We start from the raw sequence: 17,925 nt of genomic DNA, 5'->3' as shown, positions 1-17,925 counted from the left end.
TCTGGGCGCCTCGGGTCCCCTCGGCGCGGCGAGTGTGTGCTTCCAGATTCGCAACGCTGTTTACAAAAAAATAACTATCTACAAAAAACTGTGTTATTTAACATAGTTATTTTGTAGATTTTCTTACGTACAGTAGCGTAATACCCAGAAGACTTTTTAAAGATACCCTAAATTTATCCTAATATAAATATTATTTCTAAACCTATACTTACTACTACTTACTATTCATAAATTAGATATTCATATGGTGACATATACTATCGCACATCACTATTATTGTGTAAATAGCTATTTGTACAGGGTATATCATAATACTTAGGATTTATACAACAATGACGAATAAACGAGTAATGTTTTAAATTTATTAGTACATTAACTACTCAGTTTTACTCTTCTTAATAGCGAAAAAATTGCACAATAAAAATAAAACTGTCAGTGATGATTACTAGGTACATATTGTAATTTTTTTTTACTTTTACTAAGTACCATATGATCAAAAAAAACGGCATCAAACGGCTATGAAATGAAGATCGCTTTATATATAAGTCACTTTATATTTTAAAATTATACGGAGAATATGTCACTGATGTTCATTTCCAAGCAATCTGGACGCCGTTTTTGGGATCATACGGTATAAGTAATCGTTTACTTACTTACTGCATGTGATTTTTAAAGGATTCCGAAAGTTTTCGTTTAGCAAATATTGAATTAATAGTGTTTTCTTTAAAACTTACATACCAGAATAACTTAAATTACTTAGTGTATATAAGGTGCAATAAAACTAATTATCCAAATTTTCTCTTTATTTTCAATGGAGCACCCTGTATTTTATATCATAAATCAAAAATGCTTTTATCCAACTTTATTTTTTAAGTTGTTCTTCAGCTAAATTGATATTTAGTATTTATTTTAGCAGCTTTTATTCTAGTAGGCATTTTATCTTTAGAAATGACATACTTACCTATTTAGAACAGAAGAAAAAATAGTTGAAAACATCTTAATTTAGTAATTAGGCAATTAATTTTATACCTGAAAAATTATTAATAGTATATTGTTTTATTAGGAGTAAAAATTACTCTTTTTGACGCTGTACGTTTGACATACAGGCGAGCCACAAAAAGTCTTTTTTACTCCGAATAGAACAAGCTATTTTTTCAAATACCACAAATAACGTTCGAAATAATATAAAAAAATTAAAAGTAATACATTGTATGTAATTATATATCGATAAAATATGGTTACGCTCGTCGAATTTGACATTTTATGTCAGTTTAATAATATAATATTTTCCTACTTTTGTGATTAGGCGCAAAAGTGCTTTATTTTTATGCCTAAGCGTTAAAATGAATTTTTTATATTATCAATCACGTCGCAAAAGTTAATACTTTTGTGACGTTTGATAACAAAACAATACTTTTGTGCTGATAAGGGATTGGAATGAAATTGTGAAGTAGGAAACCTAAAAACCTTCTCAAAACTCTCGATAATGCTGTATTTTTCTAATAACATATATTTCTATTAACAACTTATAGACCTTATAAATTATTAGTTAGTTATTATATTTATTATTATACGGTATTTGAATTATTATATTTATATTATATTTATTATATTACCGTATTTAAATTACGTATTATTATATGTTGTAATTTCTTTGCACATTTTTTTTTGTGAACGGCCACAACTGAAAATCACATAATATATAGCAAATAATCACGATTTCGAACATTAAGAAACAAAACGTCCAACAATAGTTTTATCTAATTTTTGACTAAGTTTACTACCACTAACTACAAACAAGCAAATTTAAAAACTCACCGCTTGTTGTTGCATAATAGCAGCCTGTTGCTTGGCCATCATAGCCTGTTGATCCTGTGGCCCAAATTGCGTCATCGGGTCAAAGGGAGGGGGAGGCATCATTAGCGGTACCAAAGGAGGTTGAAGGTTCATAGCCGCCAAAGCATTCAATCCTAACGGCAATCCCATTCCCATCATTTGAACCACCGGATTGAAGTTCATCTGTTGTTGAAGATGCATCACGCTGAGAGCCGCCTGCATTTCAGACATTTGCTGAGCCAGAGCCATAGGATTTTGAGCCATCGTCTGAGCCAACATTGCCTGTAAATTAGCGGATATTGAGTCTGTTGAACTAGCTGGAGTGGTGCTGCTGGTTGGAGTGCTTGGAGCCGTCGATGTAGCTTCCGGCGGTGTTTGCAAATTAAGTTTGACGTGAAGGGCTTCTTTGGATTCGTCAGTGTCTTTATCGGGAGTGTTTTCGGTGTCCTGATTGATATTGTCGGTTCCGTGAGTAGTAGGAGTCGCGACTCGTGACACGGTGTTTGTAGTAGAACTCGTAGCGGCAGTTACTACCACGGTTTTCTTTTCGATCTCGTTTTTAAGTTGCTGTGCGTATTTTTCTAGGTATTCCAACGGCACTAGATCTTTATGCACCTCTTCACAATGGCTTTTTAGCACCCACACACTCGAAAATTCCTTGTTGCACGTTTGACACGTAGATTTACTCACTTCTGGCAGACTAGCCGCATCTTCCTCGCTAGGTTTCTCCACTTCGGGTTGTTCTTCCTCCTTAACCTCCTGAATTTCCGTTGTTTCTGGTGGCATCTCTGGTAATTTCTCCTCAACAGGCACCACACTATTTTGTTCTTTTAATTTTTCAGCCTCAGCTTCAGCCTTTTCCCTCTCTGCTTGTCGCTGTCTACGCTGATGGCTCTCGTTGTATTGCATCACTAAATCGAACCCGTAACCTTCCAAAAGATGTTTGTATATCGGCGAACCCTTTTTACTGGACATTGCACGAGCTGTAGCTTCTTGATCATCCTCGTTGTGAAAGACGGCCATCGGGGTCGCGAACAAGCAGTACAACTGGTGCGCACCCAACTGTTCGGCATTGAGGGATGTCGTGCCGCATTTCGGACAACTAATCCCCTGACTACCTGCGATACCTGGCGATGGAGGGGTTGGGCAGGGTTGTTTCAGCGCATCCCCACCGCTCGGCACCGGCGAGGGTAGTTTCGGAGACTGCACGGCATCGGGCTGCTCGATTAACGGTTTGGTCAAGTCGATTTGGCCGGCCATAGCCAAGTCTTGTAATTTACTGGCGCGGGTTTGGTGCAGCACGCTACGCATGTGAATATCTAGCGTACTGCCCTGAGTATAAGCCACCTTGCAGATATTGCAACGGTATTTTTTCTTGTCGTCTTCGTCCGGGCTGGAGATCTTCGGAACTAGGGTTAGAGCCTGAGCCATGCCTAAAGTGGACGAAACAGGACTGTTATTGTTGTTATTCGATTGTTCTTGCATGGCTCGTTTAAGTTTATGTAGGTGGCTAACCGAATTATAATGGACCAATAATATATTTTTCTGCGTAAAACTTTCCTTGCATACGTCACATTTATAAGGTCTATTAGGATCAAGATATTTTTCCATGGGATAGCTCAGTTTTTCGCCTTTTCTGTGCAACAAAGTTTTGTTATGAGCAGTCAAATAGCTTTGTCTAGTAAACGCCACTCTGCAGCGGTGGCATTTATATTTTCTCGTAGGATCGTTATAACTATCTTCCGCCATAGCTTGGCTGTTTAGGTAATCTTCGAGAAATTGTTGGTCTTTGTAAATAATACTGTCATCGGAATTTTCTCCGTCAATCTGCATACTATCGTCCAGCGACTGACTGGTACTTAATTCTTTACTATCGTCACATTCGGTACTCTCATTCTCTTCTCCGCGCATACTTTCTTTCTTCAAGATGTCGTTGGTGGAACTGTCCAAAATTTGACCCTGAAGCCCAGCCAGCAGGAGGGGGTTATTCATAAGACTTTGCTTGTAAGCGTTCAATTCATCATCAGTAAGTTCCGAATGAACACTTTCAACGTGTTTATGTAAGGCTACGAGAGATCGAAAACTTCTTCCGCACAGCACACATTTAGTCGCATCTCGTATCATATGATACTGGGAATGAAGCTGGAGCTTTTCCAATGTCTTGAAAGCAAGCGAACACTGATTGCACCTGTATTTGTACACGTGCTTTTCGCTCACTGACATGTTCGCAATCGAGTTCTTCGCGTGGACCTCTTTGAAGTGTGTTTGCAGCATGTGAGCGGTTGGAAAATTCTGGCTACATCCCTTCTTCCAACAGAGGTACCCAGGACCGCTTGCCGTCTGCTTAACTTCTAAATGTCCGGTTTCGTTTTGATGGAGACATAGTTCGTCTATGTTCTTAAATGTTTTAAAACAAGTATTGCACCTTTCGCTTTCCGTATCGTTATTATCGTCACTCATCGAAGACATCAGTTCAGGATTGTCATCTGGGTAACCGCTATCACCCTTCTCCATCTTTGCTGATTCCTTCAACGAAACCGAAGTTGGAGAAATTTGATTCGTTACCGCTGTATTGTTAGGCGTCGACGTTCTAGACGACTGGTTCAACCAATGACTCTGATCCACCAACATAAGAAGTCTTTGCAGACCCTCGCTGTTGACAGAATGAATCTGCATGACGTGCCTTTCAAGACTAGAGCGATCTTTAGACACGTCTTGGCAGAGGGGACAGTGCAACGCAGGCTCAGGCTGTTGAGGCGGCTCGGCATGGCTGTTGGAGCCGTGCTGGGCAAGCATATGTGCCTGGATACGCATTTCACTATCGCTAGTGTAGTCACAGTACGGGCACAGATGAGAAGGCGGATTGGAATCGACGTGATTCGCCTCCTCAATATCACCTGTCTCTGACTTCACCTGGTTCGGCGTTTCCATCTGGGAAATATCCGAATTGCTGCTATATCGTCGATCTGTAACAAGAGAAAGAAACAGTATTAGTAATCTTCATATACTATAAAACTTATAATATTATTTTGATGTCACGGTAAGTTTTTTATGTTTAACACTCCTCAAATACATAGAGGATATTATGGTAATGGAACTTGTCCGGTATTTCTGATTTAGGATGTTTCTACAAATAAAAATTAGTAATTTCAACTCTTTAAACTCCTTCTGTAATAAATTCTGAAAGCTTAAGAACGCACTACCCCCCCAATAGACTTAACACATTTCGATAAATTGAGAAATATAATCTACGGTATTTATAGCTTCCAACAATAATACAGAAGTAATTTACAACTCAAAAACTACCTACACATTATTATCTGGATAAACCTAGATACTGTTAAAAAAAATACTAGTTAAAATCACTTTTCAGTGACAGGTATTTCTCGTTAGGAATTTTTTGATAAAGTGAATGAATATTTTTAATATTGTCAGTTGTCTAGAAATAAAAGAACTGAAAATGAGACTAATTGCTATTTCTCTTAAGTTTTAACATTCACGCATTAATAAGTGTTTTGCTTGCTTTGGTTTCATTCCTCTTATTTTTCGTTTTTCTCTTTTTTTAATAGAAAATTGGTTCAACATTTTTGTGACTTTTATGAAGTTTTTGCATGAAAATAGTATATTGTATTGTTTTATTTGGAGTAAAATGACACTTTTTGCGACGAGGTTGTACGTTTAACGTAAAACGTACAGCCTCGTACATGAAAGTTATACCTTGTATGTAATTATAATTATATACCGAAAAACTATGGTTACGCTCGTTGAATTTGACACTTTATGTCAGTTCAATAATATATTTTCGTACTTTTATGCTTAGGCGGAAAAGTGCTTTACTTGTATGCCTATGTAGACGTAAAATGATTGATAACTTTTTTATATTGTCAATCACGTCACAAAAATATTAATTTTTGCGACATTGTGACTGTTGAAAAAATATTTATATCTTATCCACCTTTTTTATGTATTATTAACATTAAAAAAACATTAAAGAACAAGAAAAAATGGCGTAAAATAGCGGTAACGTTACTTAACCTACGCCATCATATTATGTTAATGACTAGGGTTTACAATTTTCGGGATCCGGATCCCGTTTTGAAATCCCAGAATTAGAACCTATAATTCCGGAATGCCTATTGGATTGACTATCAGAATGATAAATTTAATCTAAAGAAACACTTAATAAAAATGCAGGTACATATATCAAAAAGAAAATGAGAAAAGAGCTTTATTAAAATAGACAAAACAAAGAAAATAAAAACAATTATTCTTGTTGCAAAAAATAAAATATAGCAAACATGGAAACATAACTTTTAGATATTGGCGTTCTGCTTTGTATAAATAAAATATGATCTTTGAAAGACTAAAGTGTATAAAGTCGAATCATTTTAAATTGGGCATTTACATTTTTCGATACTTTTAGTGTCGGAGTTTTAGTGTCTTTTAGTGTCGGGATTTCGGAGATAAACATACACCGGGAACCCGGTTTGGAAACCCTATTTGTGACATTAATCAGAAATGTCCCCGCGGCTTCAAATACAGTGGCGGCTCGCCAGGGTAGGCCTCTGAGGCCGCGCCTTCACCTTTAAAATGAAGGAACGATTTATTTTTTGTATCCAGTTTTTTATTTAATCCCAGTATAACTTATTACAATTCTACAACACATTCAACATAACAAAACAAAAAAATATAATATATTTTATAAATACATCCAGGTCCAGGCACAACATAAGCCGCGTAAACTCAGCCAAAAAGAACGCGACTCGACAGAGGTACACAGAGGCGAAACAATTCTAGCTTGGAAAGTTCGAATTGCCTACCTATTAGCAGCGACGATTTAAGATCATGTTACGCCGGTGAACCGACGGCCGACGACGGGGTACGGATTCTCGATCGCAGGGTTGAGGCGCGATATTTGGCGCTTGGGTGTGTTTTCATTGGCAGTTTAAATCATCTGACTATCGAAAAATGCGACAAAGTCTCGATCTCGCACGCATGACTCAGGAAGTTAAAGTGCCGCGCCGGTGGCTGGCCGGTTGTGGTGAGAGCAGTGTGGGTGAATTAATTATCGTATATTTTTGTTTTTATTTAGATATTTAGGGCGAGAATTATTTAGATTGTTTGCGTTTATAAATTTAAATTATTTGGTGACTATTAGATACAGTATTCTTAACCCCATTACACTCAGGGTAAGGTTGAATTTTAGCAGTTTTTAAAATTCAACGCAAAACATTTATTGTTGAAATTTAAAGGTTAGGCTTTTCTTCGCCGGTAAGATTTATTTTATTTATTTTAAAGTACCGAAGATGATTTGAATTTTAGTGTTTTCTTTAAATTGAATCCTATTTATAACGTTATTCTTTCTATACTTGAAACACCTTTTCCAAGACAAAATGAAACTGAAAAAAGACAAATATATATTAAGGAGTCAAAAATTTTCGCAATATTTAACGATCTCGCAATAGGTATTTAAAAAATTTTCAAATATTTTTGCGTACCAAACCTAATAGGTTTGGTCCCATTAAAAAAAGGATAACGCGTCGCAGAATAATACTTCATAGGTGAAAAAATTTATTCGTATTAAACAAAATTATTAACCTCATGTAGCCTCACATGTTCCTATATACTCACGAGCCGCCGCTGATCAAATAGTAACTACAATAATTTTATTTTTATATTTTAAAATTTACTGGATATTCCGCAATTTTTTTTGTTAAGGTGTATTTTTTTATTAAAAATCCACTTTACATGAAGTCGAACATATCTTCGCTCTAGTGCAGGGCTGTGATAATAGTGTTCCCAGATACAAAAACAATTAATTGTTAAAAAATGTCTGTACCTATGTGGCGGATTCATCTTACCAAAAAAATCCTTTATGGGTATTTCGCCACTGCACTGCAAGAAAATCTACACAATAAAATAATTATTTTTTGTAAACACTTCTGCGTTAAACCTAAACGGACGCTGCTTGTCAGAAGTTATGTTTACAGTAATACAAATCTGCCTAACAAAGAAAAAAAATAATGCTTAACGTTTCGGAAAGTTATCTCTTTCCGTCGTCGGAAGCAAAAAAATACAAAAAATAAAGAAAAAAAACTATTTAAAATATTTAAATTCAACTATATTATTTTAATAACGCGAAAATTATAATGAAAGAAGCGATAGCCTATAAAAGAAAAATAAAAGAGGTTTTTTTAATTCAATCTAATAAAAATAAATGTATTGCTCATGCATATGTAGATGTTAGTAATGTATAGCAATCGGTTCTTTGATTTTAAAGAACAATAGATAGAACAAGATAAATAAACATAACATACGTAAAATTTAAAAATAATCATACAGAAAGTTTGGGGCTTTTTGGTTTTACCTTATTAAGTAATTGTTATCTGGGAGTAATTGTTAATTTTGAAGTTTAAATATCAAGTTAAAAATGTAATTTTAACAGAACGTCAACGGTTTCTTGTAGACGTATCTGTTTTAAAAAAGTAAAGTGTTCTCGAATAATTGAATTTAAATATTTTAAATAGTTTTTTTCTTTATTTCTTGTATTTTTTTGCTTCCGACGACGGAAAGAGATAACTTTCCGAAACGTTAAGCATTATTTTTTTTTCTTTGTTAGGCAAATTTGTATTACTGTAAACATAACTTCTGACAAGCAGCGTCCGTTTAGGTTTAACGCAGAAGTGTTTACAAAAAATAATTATTTTATTTTGTAGATTTTCTTGCAGTGCAGTGGCGAAATACCTATAAAGGATTTTTTTGGAAACAATTAATTGTTCTTAGGAACTTTTTAACCAGGTATATTTATTCTAGGGATAAGTATAATTAAAGGTAACACGAGAAATCGGCCGAACAGAATTTGTAAAACGTACTTTCGAACACGACAAAGACCGAAAGGTTCAGAACAAAACTGGTCCCATAGAAAATTACGAAAAATCTCAAACCTTTACCTCGGAAAGGTGCGCGGTGAAGATTAGCGGTATTATGTCTGTCGCTACCCATCGTATAACAATCGACAAAAAGAACAAAGAGGCGGCTGGCTAAAGAGAGGGACCGAACAAGGGGTGCGATATGCAGCGGGGTAATTAGACACTTTTCGGAATTATTGTCAAAAGGGCCAAGGCAAAATGAATGGAAAGATGCTTTTATTATTTTACAACTGTTTATAGTCGCCTTTCGAAACAGAATATTCCATTTAGTTAGAAAGAAAACAAGCAATAAAGTCTATACAAATAAAGAAAAATTAAGTGTTCTGGTACCTACTTTCCTTACTTTTGCGAAATCGAAAATTACCTAACCTCTAAGCAGTATATTTGAGTATTTTTCATTATTTCGAACACGTTTAAGTGAATATAAAATATTCACAGTAAAACAATGTAGTATTTCATTCAAACATTAGACAGTTAAAGCAAGGCACAATAATACGTATACGTATCTCTCGACACGTAATGCAGAAACCTACGTTACGGTCTGCCGTTGCGTTGTCGTGTAAACAAGAGTAAAGCAAGTATTTTGACGTACGTAACAACGTACATTTGTAATTCTAACTTATTTTGTGAAATAATTTATTTCATTCTAAAATTGAAAATTGATATCTTATTATTCCATTGATTCCACATTAAATTTATAAAAGTAATATCGAAAAATGAAGAAAATTATAAATGGAGATTATTTTATTACAGAAAGTAGTCCTTACAACTTAAAATGCTCTTAGTAATAAAAAATATTGGAAAATAGACACAGTTTTATAATTATTTATTAGATTCCATCTTTTAGAATCCTATGTATATGGATTTTGGCTAAGAACCAGCATTTAATTAAATAGATTCCAAAATGAGTTTATTATGATGCTTAATATTTTCATACTAATTTATTGTAATAAAATAGGCCCAGTTCTGTTACACAGGCCCCAAAATTTATGAAATAACTTAATTAACTAGCCAGTTGTGGAAACGAGTTGTTTGTGAATTTGTACGTTCGGCATATCATTCGGGTGAAATCGAAACTCCTTCGGCTCGATACGTTTGCGTTTTGTACATACGTAAAGGGACGTAAAGATACGTATCACGTATCCGTAAACACAAGTGAATTTCTCACTGCGCAAGTGTACATGTCAAACGAGACGTTTACGTCTACGTCTTGGGCCGTGCTTTAACAGTCTATTAGTGCACCCAGAAATTTTGGCTGGAGAAGAGAGTTTGATTACGATACGCTAAAAATCTTTGTTTTAATGGATTAGGGCAGGGGGGGTTGGGTAATAACTGAAACTACCGGGTGAGTCTTAAAATGAGGGTAAATATTTTGTGGTGATATATTTCGACCTCAGGAAACACCACTATAAGTCTTTCGCGGAAAAACAATGTCAAGAAGCATTGAGAAGAGTTCAAAATTTAACCAAAAAACGAGTAAAAATTTTTTTTGAAATCTATATTTTATAGGAAGTCAGGCTGGAAATAGTGGAGTACAAACAAACTGAATTATTAAGACGTTAGACAGAATTTTGGCTCTATCCATGACATTTTGATCATATGGTTAATAGGACTGCTGGCTAGTATTATACTAAGATTTATAATACAAAAATGTCAAAAACAATTGAGAAGAGTTCCAGTCGAAATCGCTAGAAGCAGAGAACAGGTCTAGAATTTTACAATATACAGGGTGAGTCTTAAATAAGTGCAAATATTTTTAGGACTGGTAGATAGAAGAAACATATTTTCTCTTTACCGTTTTGCAAATAAATCTAAAATAACCAAGATATTTTACTTTGAAAATTTCCAAAAAAAATATTTTTTCTACAAACGTCAGTAAAAATGTAATTTTTAACGCATTCTGTCAGTGCCTAAAATGTGACATTATGTCACTGATGGTAAAAGTCATTTACTTTTAGCACTGGTGCTAAAAGTAAGTCACGTGATTTACTTTTAACACTGAAGCGATAATTGTTACCCTAGCAACCATAAACTTCATAATTAATTTGATTTCAGAATGACATATTATGAATTATTCATTAACGTAAAAAGTAATAATGCCTTGATCTATACTAGCATAAACTTGTTTGGAGAAAAAATAGTGTACGATATGTGTGCTAAAAGTGATTTTATTTTGTTCGAAGGGATGGGACCTAACCAAACTTCCCAAAATAAAATACCACTTTTAGCACTTATATCATAAATAACTATTTTGATAAAATTTTGAGAACCACTGGATCTTTTCTGGATTTTCTTTCTTGTAAAATTAATCTACTACCTATGTTGCCGTATTATCAATAAATTATATATTTTAACTAAAAACTAAAAAGAAATCCAAAAATTTTGGAATAAGGGGGGTAACAATTGCGACTACGTTATTTTGGGGGTGGCGAGGTAATCCGGTAAAAAATACCGGTCTTAAAATGAGGGCAAATATTTTTAGAGATGGTATATTTCGATCTCAAACCATTTTTTTTTCGCGAAAAAACATGTTGAAGGTTTTGTGTTTTAAATGCTTTTTTTTTCATTTTTAGCTAATAAACGTAATATTTTGTACTATGGCAACCTAAAGTGTAGATTAAATTTACAGGAATGAAAAAAAAACAATAGTTCTCAAAATTTAAGCAAAAAACGAGACAAAACATTTTTAAAATCTAAATTTTTATAGGAAGTCAGGCAGGAAATAGTGGAGTACAAACTGAATCACAAGACTTTAGACAGAATTTTGGCTCTATCCATGACATTTTGACCATATGGTTGATAGGACTGCTGGCTACTAGTATAATAAGATTTATAATACAAAAATGTCAAGAAGCATTCAGCCGAAAGTTCAAGCCGAAAGAAGAGTTCAAACCGAAATCGCTAGAAGCAGAGAACAGGTCTAGAATTTTTCAATACCGGGTGCGTCTCAAAAGTGGCTCAGCCCTATAACTTTTTTATTTTTTCAGATATATAAACGAGATTTGGTACGTTAGTATATGACATAAATTAGGATTGACTGACGTATTCAATTGTTTTTGGTCACTTCCTGTTTCACCGGAAATGACTACAACTTTTGATTTTTAAACGGCACCCCCGGTATTTTTTTACTTTATTAGATGGAAAATGACATTCTGAATAGAATGACATATCATATGTCAATTTTTGACATTCTCACTTAATAAAAAATCGTATTTTAAATTGCAATCTAGAGTGGCTATGTTAAAAACACTAATTCTTAATCAAGGAACCTTGGAAAAAAAGATTTGATCATCTAATATTTTTAGTGTCTTATCCTGGCCAGTTAGAAAATGCTCAAATCGTATTTTTAATCATATCTCAATTTTTTCAAATGGAATGAGGGTGGCTCATTAACATATTTGGAAAAAGCATTTTTTTACGAATAATTTGATACCACACACTTGGTATTTCGAGTCAAATTTTCGTTACGAACCGCAAGTTATGATTTCAAATAAACGTAAAAAAAATAAAATAAAATACTCAAATAACCATATGAGTAACTCAAATAACCATATGAGAAAATGTCAAAAGTTGACATATGATATGTCACTCTATTCAGAGAGTTAATTTCTATCGATTAAAGTAAAAAAATACTGGGGGTACCATTTAAAAATCAAAAGTTGTAGGTATTTCCGGTGAAACAGGAAGTGATCGAAAACAACTGAATACGTCAATCAATCCTAATTTATGCCAAATACTAACATACCAAATATCGTTTTTTAACTGAAAAAATAAAAAAGTTATAGGGGTGAGCTACTTTTGAGACGCACCCGGTATACAGGGTGATTCTTAAATAAGTGCAAATATTTTTAGTGCTGGTAGATCTCGATAAAAGAAACATATTTTCTCTTTACCGCTTTGCAAATAAATCTAAAGTAACCAAGAAATTTTACTTTGAAAATTTCCAAAAAAAAATATTTTTTCTGAATTTTTTTTCTTGTAAATTTAATCTACTAGCTATGTTGCCATATTATCAACAAATTATATTTTTTAACTAAAAACTAAAAAAAATCCAAAATAGTAATAATCGTATATACTACTCCTAAAAAGATTTGCACTCACCCTGTATAAATGTTGTTTTTAGGATTCTAGGACAAAAAAAAATACCAAGTAATACTTGGCTAAATGGATAACAAAATTGGAGTAATTATAAAAAAAATATGCTAGGATATTAATAATGGAGTTTAATGGAAAATTTTAAATATCCTTTAGAAGAAATTGTTGTGCTTCATAGGAATTTGAAAAAAGAGAGGCAAGATCGAAGAACTAATATTAAGGTACTTGAAAATAAATTGTTAGATTTAGATAATTTTAAGTTAGAATTTAAAGCCCTTTAAGATAATTTTAATGCGATAGAACACGATCCTCTAAAATTATTCAAACTGTAAAGTCGTATGTTTTAAAAATAGAAGAATATATTATAGAAGTAGGTAGAATTCTAAAAGAACGTAAGTTTTAATTTGATTTGTACAATAGTTAATTTAACTACATATTGGGCTATACCGGGTAAATTCCAATTTAGGTAGTTTTTATTGTAATTTAAACATTGTTCTTTATTTTTAGAAAATGTTAAATATGTCAAAAACCTTACATTTTAGTCATATACTTCTCTTATAAAACTAACCTTTATTTTTCTCCCAGAATCCGAAAATCAATTAATATATAGGGTGTTCCATTACAAAAAACAAAACTTCAATATATAACTTTTTTTGGGAGCACCCTGCAGAACGCTGTGAACACCCTCTCTATATTTTTAAAAAGTACTCTGAATTAACATACTCACATAATTTCATTTCATTACAAACTGTCGTTCTCTTTGGGGCCTCCGCGGCGTATGAGAGGCGCCACCCTGTATATTAAGTAACTTAACATTTTTAGTCAAAATATTGTTAATTTTGACTTAACATAGTTTGTTTTGTTCATTTTTGTTAGCTAAGAATATATTTTTGGTCCGTTTGAAGATTTTATCGTCTAAACCAACCAGGTATTATTATTTCACAAAATTAATAATACCTGTTCTACATCTATCCAAAATTCTACCTCGATACCGTGCCATATCAAAAACCGAGAAATTATCTCTTGATAATTTTGGGGCTCTATACCGTTATCCCTCTGCCCTATGCCGTGTACTTTTCTCCCTTCCACCGCCATTTACGGAATTATTCAAAGTAAACTGCCACTTAAATTTCCACCTGGAATCGTGATATAATTTTCCTACGGAACCGTATAATTTTCACGAAAAAGCGAACAGCAGGTAAGGCGCCGGCTTTTGTTTCGTTTTTTCGGAGAAAGAGGAGTTTCGGAGTTTTGATGACGAGGCCCTTCCAAACGCCAAAAATTGGTACTTAGAATATCGGCGCGAAGATACGCTAAAATGTATAGATAGAGTCTGGTTCAACGAGCCAGGGAAAATTTAGACAGAAAATTCAATTTACTTGTAAATTGAAATGACAGACCACAATTTTTTTACGGATAGGTATCCTCTAGTACAGACTCAAGTACTTAAGTATTTTTTTCCTGATAATAGAACTATACAGGATATAGGGTGAGCCTTAAATAAGTGTAAATTTTTGATATAGGGTAGCGCCTATCATACGACTCGGACTTGGAGGCTCCAAGGAGAACGACAGTTTGTATTGAAATAAAATTTTGTGAGCATATGTAGTTTAATTTAGAGCATTTTATAAAACTATATATAGTTCAACAGGGTGTCCCCAAAAAAAGTTACGCTTCAAAGTTGTTTTTTTTTGTAATGGAACACCGTATATATTAATTGATGTTCGGATTTTAGGGAAAAAATAAAGGGGAGTTTCATTATAGAAGTATATGCCTAAAATGTAAGAATTTTGACATATTCCACATTTTGTAAAACTGAAGAATAAACTTTAAATTTCAATAACAGCTACCTGAATTGTAATTTACCCTGTGTTATCTGATATTTATTTAAAATATCCATTGTATGTTAAACCAAATTAAAATTTGACACGAAAAGTTATACAGGGTTTGACACGAAAAGTTATACAAAGTGAGACAGAAATTGGTCACTTTTAAAAGCAAGTTACTTCTTTTTAAATGGAACGCCCAGTATATTGTTCCGATATTTAATAGAGAATTCATATATCTTCAAAATACACTTTAAGACAAGATTTTCCTAGACAAAGATTTTCCTAGATATTTTCATTTTTATGATTTTGCGTCAGTAGATCTTACTGGATAAAATATAGGTGGCTGTGATATACCTTTTGTTAATTTAACAAAAATTAAAGAATGTAGAGTAAAATATTCAACAGTAATACAAAATATATACGTTTAAAATTTCTTAAGCACTGCCACGAATTAAAACTAGATATATATGTACAATTAGGTGACAAAAATTAGCTAGATGAACTCAAATGATCAAAATGCTTCCTATCCTGTTCATTGAATGAAATGATTCTCTTTTCAAAAGATGTTTTCATGTTAAAAGGCATATGTGGAGTTTGAAAAGCAGCCACAATAATTTCTCTCATGTTGTCGGCAAGAGTAGGTCGAGTTTTGTAAACACTGTCTTTAACAAATCCCCATAAAAAAAGTCCAGACTCAAAAAATCAGGAGCCAGTTAACAATAATTACCTAGTATTACTAATTATAACTATTATTAAATAAAAGGATAGACACAAGGCTGGACATGAAAACTCGGAGAAGGTATATTTGAAAAATTATTTAAAAATAATTACAAAAGTGTATGAGTAATATACCTACTGCACATTTTATATTTCACTAAATTTACTTATTTCTGATATATAAATTACACTGTAAGTTGTGTTGGATACTTTGTTACAATTACCTGTGCATGCAAAAGAAATAAAACTGGGTACTATTTTAACCCTTTATAGGGCAGTACTAATTATTATTTTCTAGTTTCATCAATCTGACTTCAAAAATATATAAACTAGCACAAAGGGAGCATTTTTCAAAAAAGTTAACAAATAAGGGAGTGGGTGGTGGTGGTCGATTTTTCAACCAGACACTTTTAAAGCAAATAAATAATATGCAATGATCTAATATGTGCGTATCAAAAGTGGTTCACCCCCATAACTTTTTTATTTTTTTCACATAAAAAAAAACGAGATCTGGTATGTTAGTATATGACATAAATTAGGATTGATTGACATATTCAATTGTTTTCGGTCACTTTCAATGTCAAAAGTTGACATATGATATGTCATTCAGCGTGTCATTTTCTATCGAATAAAGTAAAAAAATACCGAGGGTGCAATTTAAAAATCAAAAGTTGTAGTCATTTCCGATGAAACCGGAAGTGACCGAAAACAATTGAATATGTCAATCAATCCAGATTTATGTCATATACTAACATACCAAATCTCGTTGTTTTATCTGAAAAAATAAAAAAGTTATAGGGGGTGAGCCACTTTTGAGACGCACCCGGTATAATGTATCATCCAATGTAAGAAAAAAGAGTAAGTTCATTTTGATTATCTCTGTTAGCTAGAGAGCTAACAGAGATAATCAAATAAAACTCAAAAATATATATCAAATAAATCAAATTTCGTTTTTCGAGAAACTCGCATCCTATGAGAAATGATCGAAATATATAGGATATGTTAAAGATTTTAGAAAATATCATCCGAGCCGTAAATTTGGTGCACGAAATAAAAATAAATAAACGTTACAGATGCACTTGTTTCTATATTGTTAAATTTTTATAGTACGAAATTTGCTCAGAACATGCTTAAACAACAATTATGACCTATATGATACACAGCGAACTCAGTGTCTGGTCAATGATTACTGGTCGCATATTCAACCGTTTAGGTTAACTTTTCGCGCCAATTCGGCCAACGTATAGATATGGTTGATTAAATGGCCATGGCGCGCATAGAAATAAAAATAGTAAACAAACTGGGCGATAAAACACTTCCACGCGACTGGTTAAATTAAAGTGGTAGATTTAGCGACCATCAATCTATAAAGGGTTAACTAATCAAGGCACTAATCCCATGCAAAATATTGATAAATAAACGTCATGTTGGAATAATAGGAAGATAAAATTGCCGTTTATTTCTGCAAAGAAAAAAAAACTCGACTAAGACAAACTAACAATCCGAATCCAATCTCTTTAACCATAGGTTGTTCCATGGGAAAAAAATAGAAACAGAGCCGTTTACCTAGCCCACAATAATTACAAGAACGATTTTCAACTAACCCAGATAGAACACTACCCTAATGGCGGGATATTTCAAATAAGGGTCGGTTCTGCCGATAAATAAGGGGTTGTTTTGCCGGTGTATATTTCAGGAAAAATCGATCAAATTATACACTGTTAGTTCTAAAGATGTTAATCAACAATTTACGGGGTTTCTTGCATTGAGGAGCGTGAGTGTTTGAGGGAATAATAGAAAGAGATTAATTTATAGGCTACTTGGAATAACAAGGCTGAGTCTGGATTGATAAATTTGTTAAAAGAAACTACCATTTTAAAGATTCTACACACAATGAAAGAACTGATCAAAATAAAGCCTCTAAACGAAATATTGACAAATTGAAAAAACACCTACATATCATAAATCTTAAGAAAAATAAAATAATAATTCATATACAGAAATTTTAAGCTTCTTTGACATACCTTATTAGATAACTGTCATGATGTAGTAATTGTTATTTCGAAGTGTTTGATTTTACCTGTTAACGATTTTAATAAACTTGTCTCCTAAAGAATTAAAGTGTTTTTTAAGTAGTACCTTTAGACATATTAATATTTTGCGCAATGGGAGTAAAAATTCAAGGTCGTGACACCAAATAGCCTTGACACGACACGACCTTGAAACACGAGCTACTGAGAAAAAAGTGATAAATCAAGGAGCAGTTGAAATGGGTCTGAAACTCGGAGAGGAAGAGTCTTTTCATGATATTTTGACGACGTTTCGTGCACAAGAAATCGTCCGATTTAAATGAAATTCGTCGATAGATTAGACCAAGACCAACTTGACCGTGTACGAAACGTGTCACTGTGACAGTTAGTTTTGACGTAAGAAATGTCAAAGCTGATGTCGTCCGATCGCGACCAAATTTTGTGGGTGGGCTATGTGAGTGATGGTGCCCACGGCCCCTCCCTGCAAAG

At 33.4% G+C, this 17,925-nt stretch overlaps 1 protein-coding gene across 2 annotated transcripts in view; it reads right to left on the bottom strand.

Moving 5' to 3' along the window:
- The window catches only part of LOC115890855 (zinc finger homeobox protein 4), a 228,676-nt gene that overhangs the window by 50,405 nt on the left and 160,346 nt on the right, over positions 1 to 17,925 (bottom strand). For both annotated transcript variants that reach the window (XM_030911208.1, XM_030911206.1), the window contains exon 3: positions 1,819 to 4,802. In XM_030911208.1, the coding sequence (XP_030767068.1) occupies positions 1,819 to 4,802 (2,984 nt within the window). The remainder of the gene's footprint in view (positions 1 to 1,818; positions 4,803 to 17,925) is intronic.

Source organism: Sitophilus oryzae, unplaced genomic scaffold (genome assembly GCF_002938485.1).
Source record: "Sitophilus oryzae breed Bouriz unplaced genomic scaffold, Soryzae_2.0 scaffold_935_pilon_pilon, whole genome shotgun sequence".
NCBI lineage: Eukaryota > Metazoa > Arthropoda > Insecta > Coleoptera > Curculionidae > Sitophilus > Sitophilus oryzae.
Note: the sequence above shows the minus strand (reverse complement) of the source record. Positions and strands in the feature narration are given on the sequence as shown.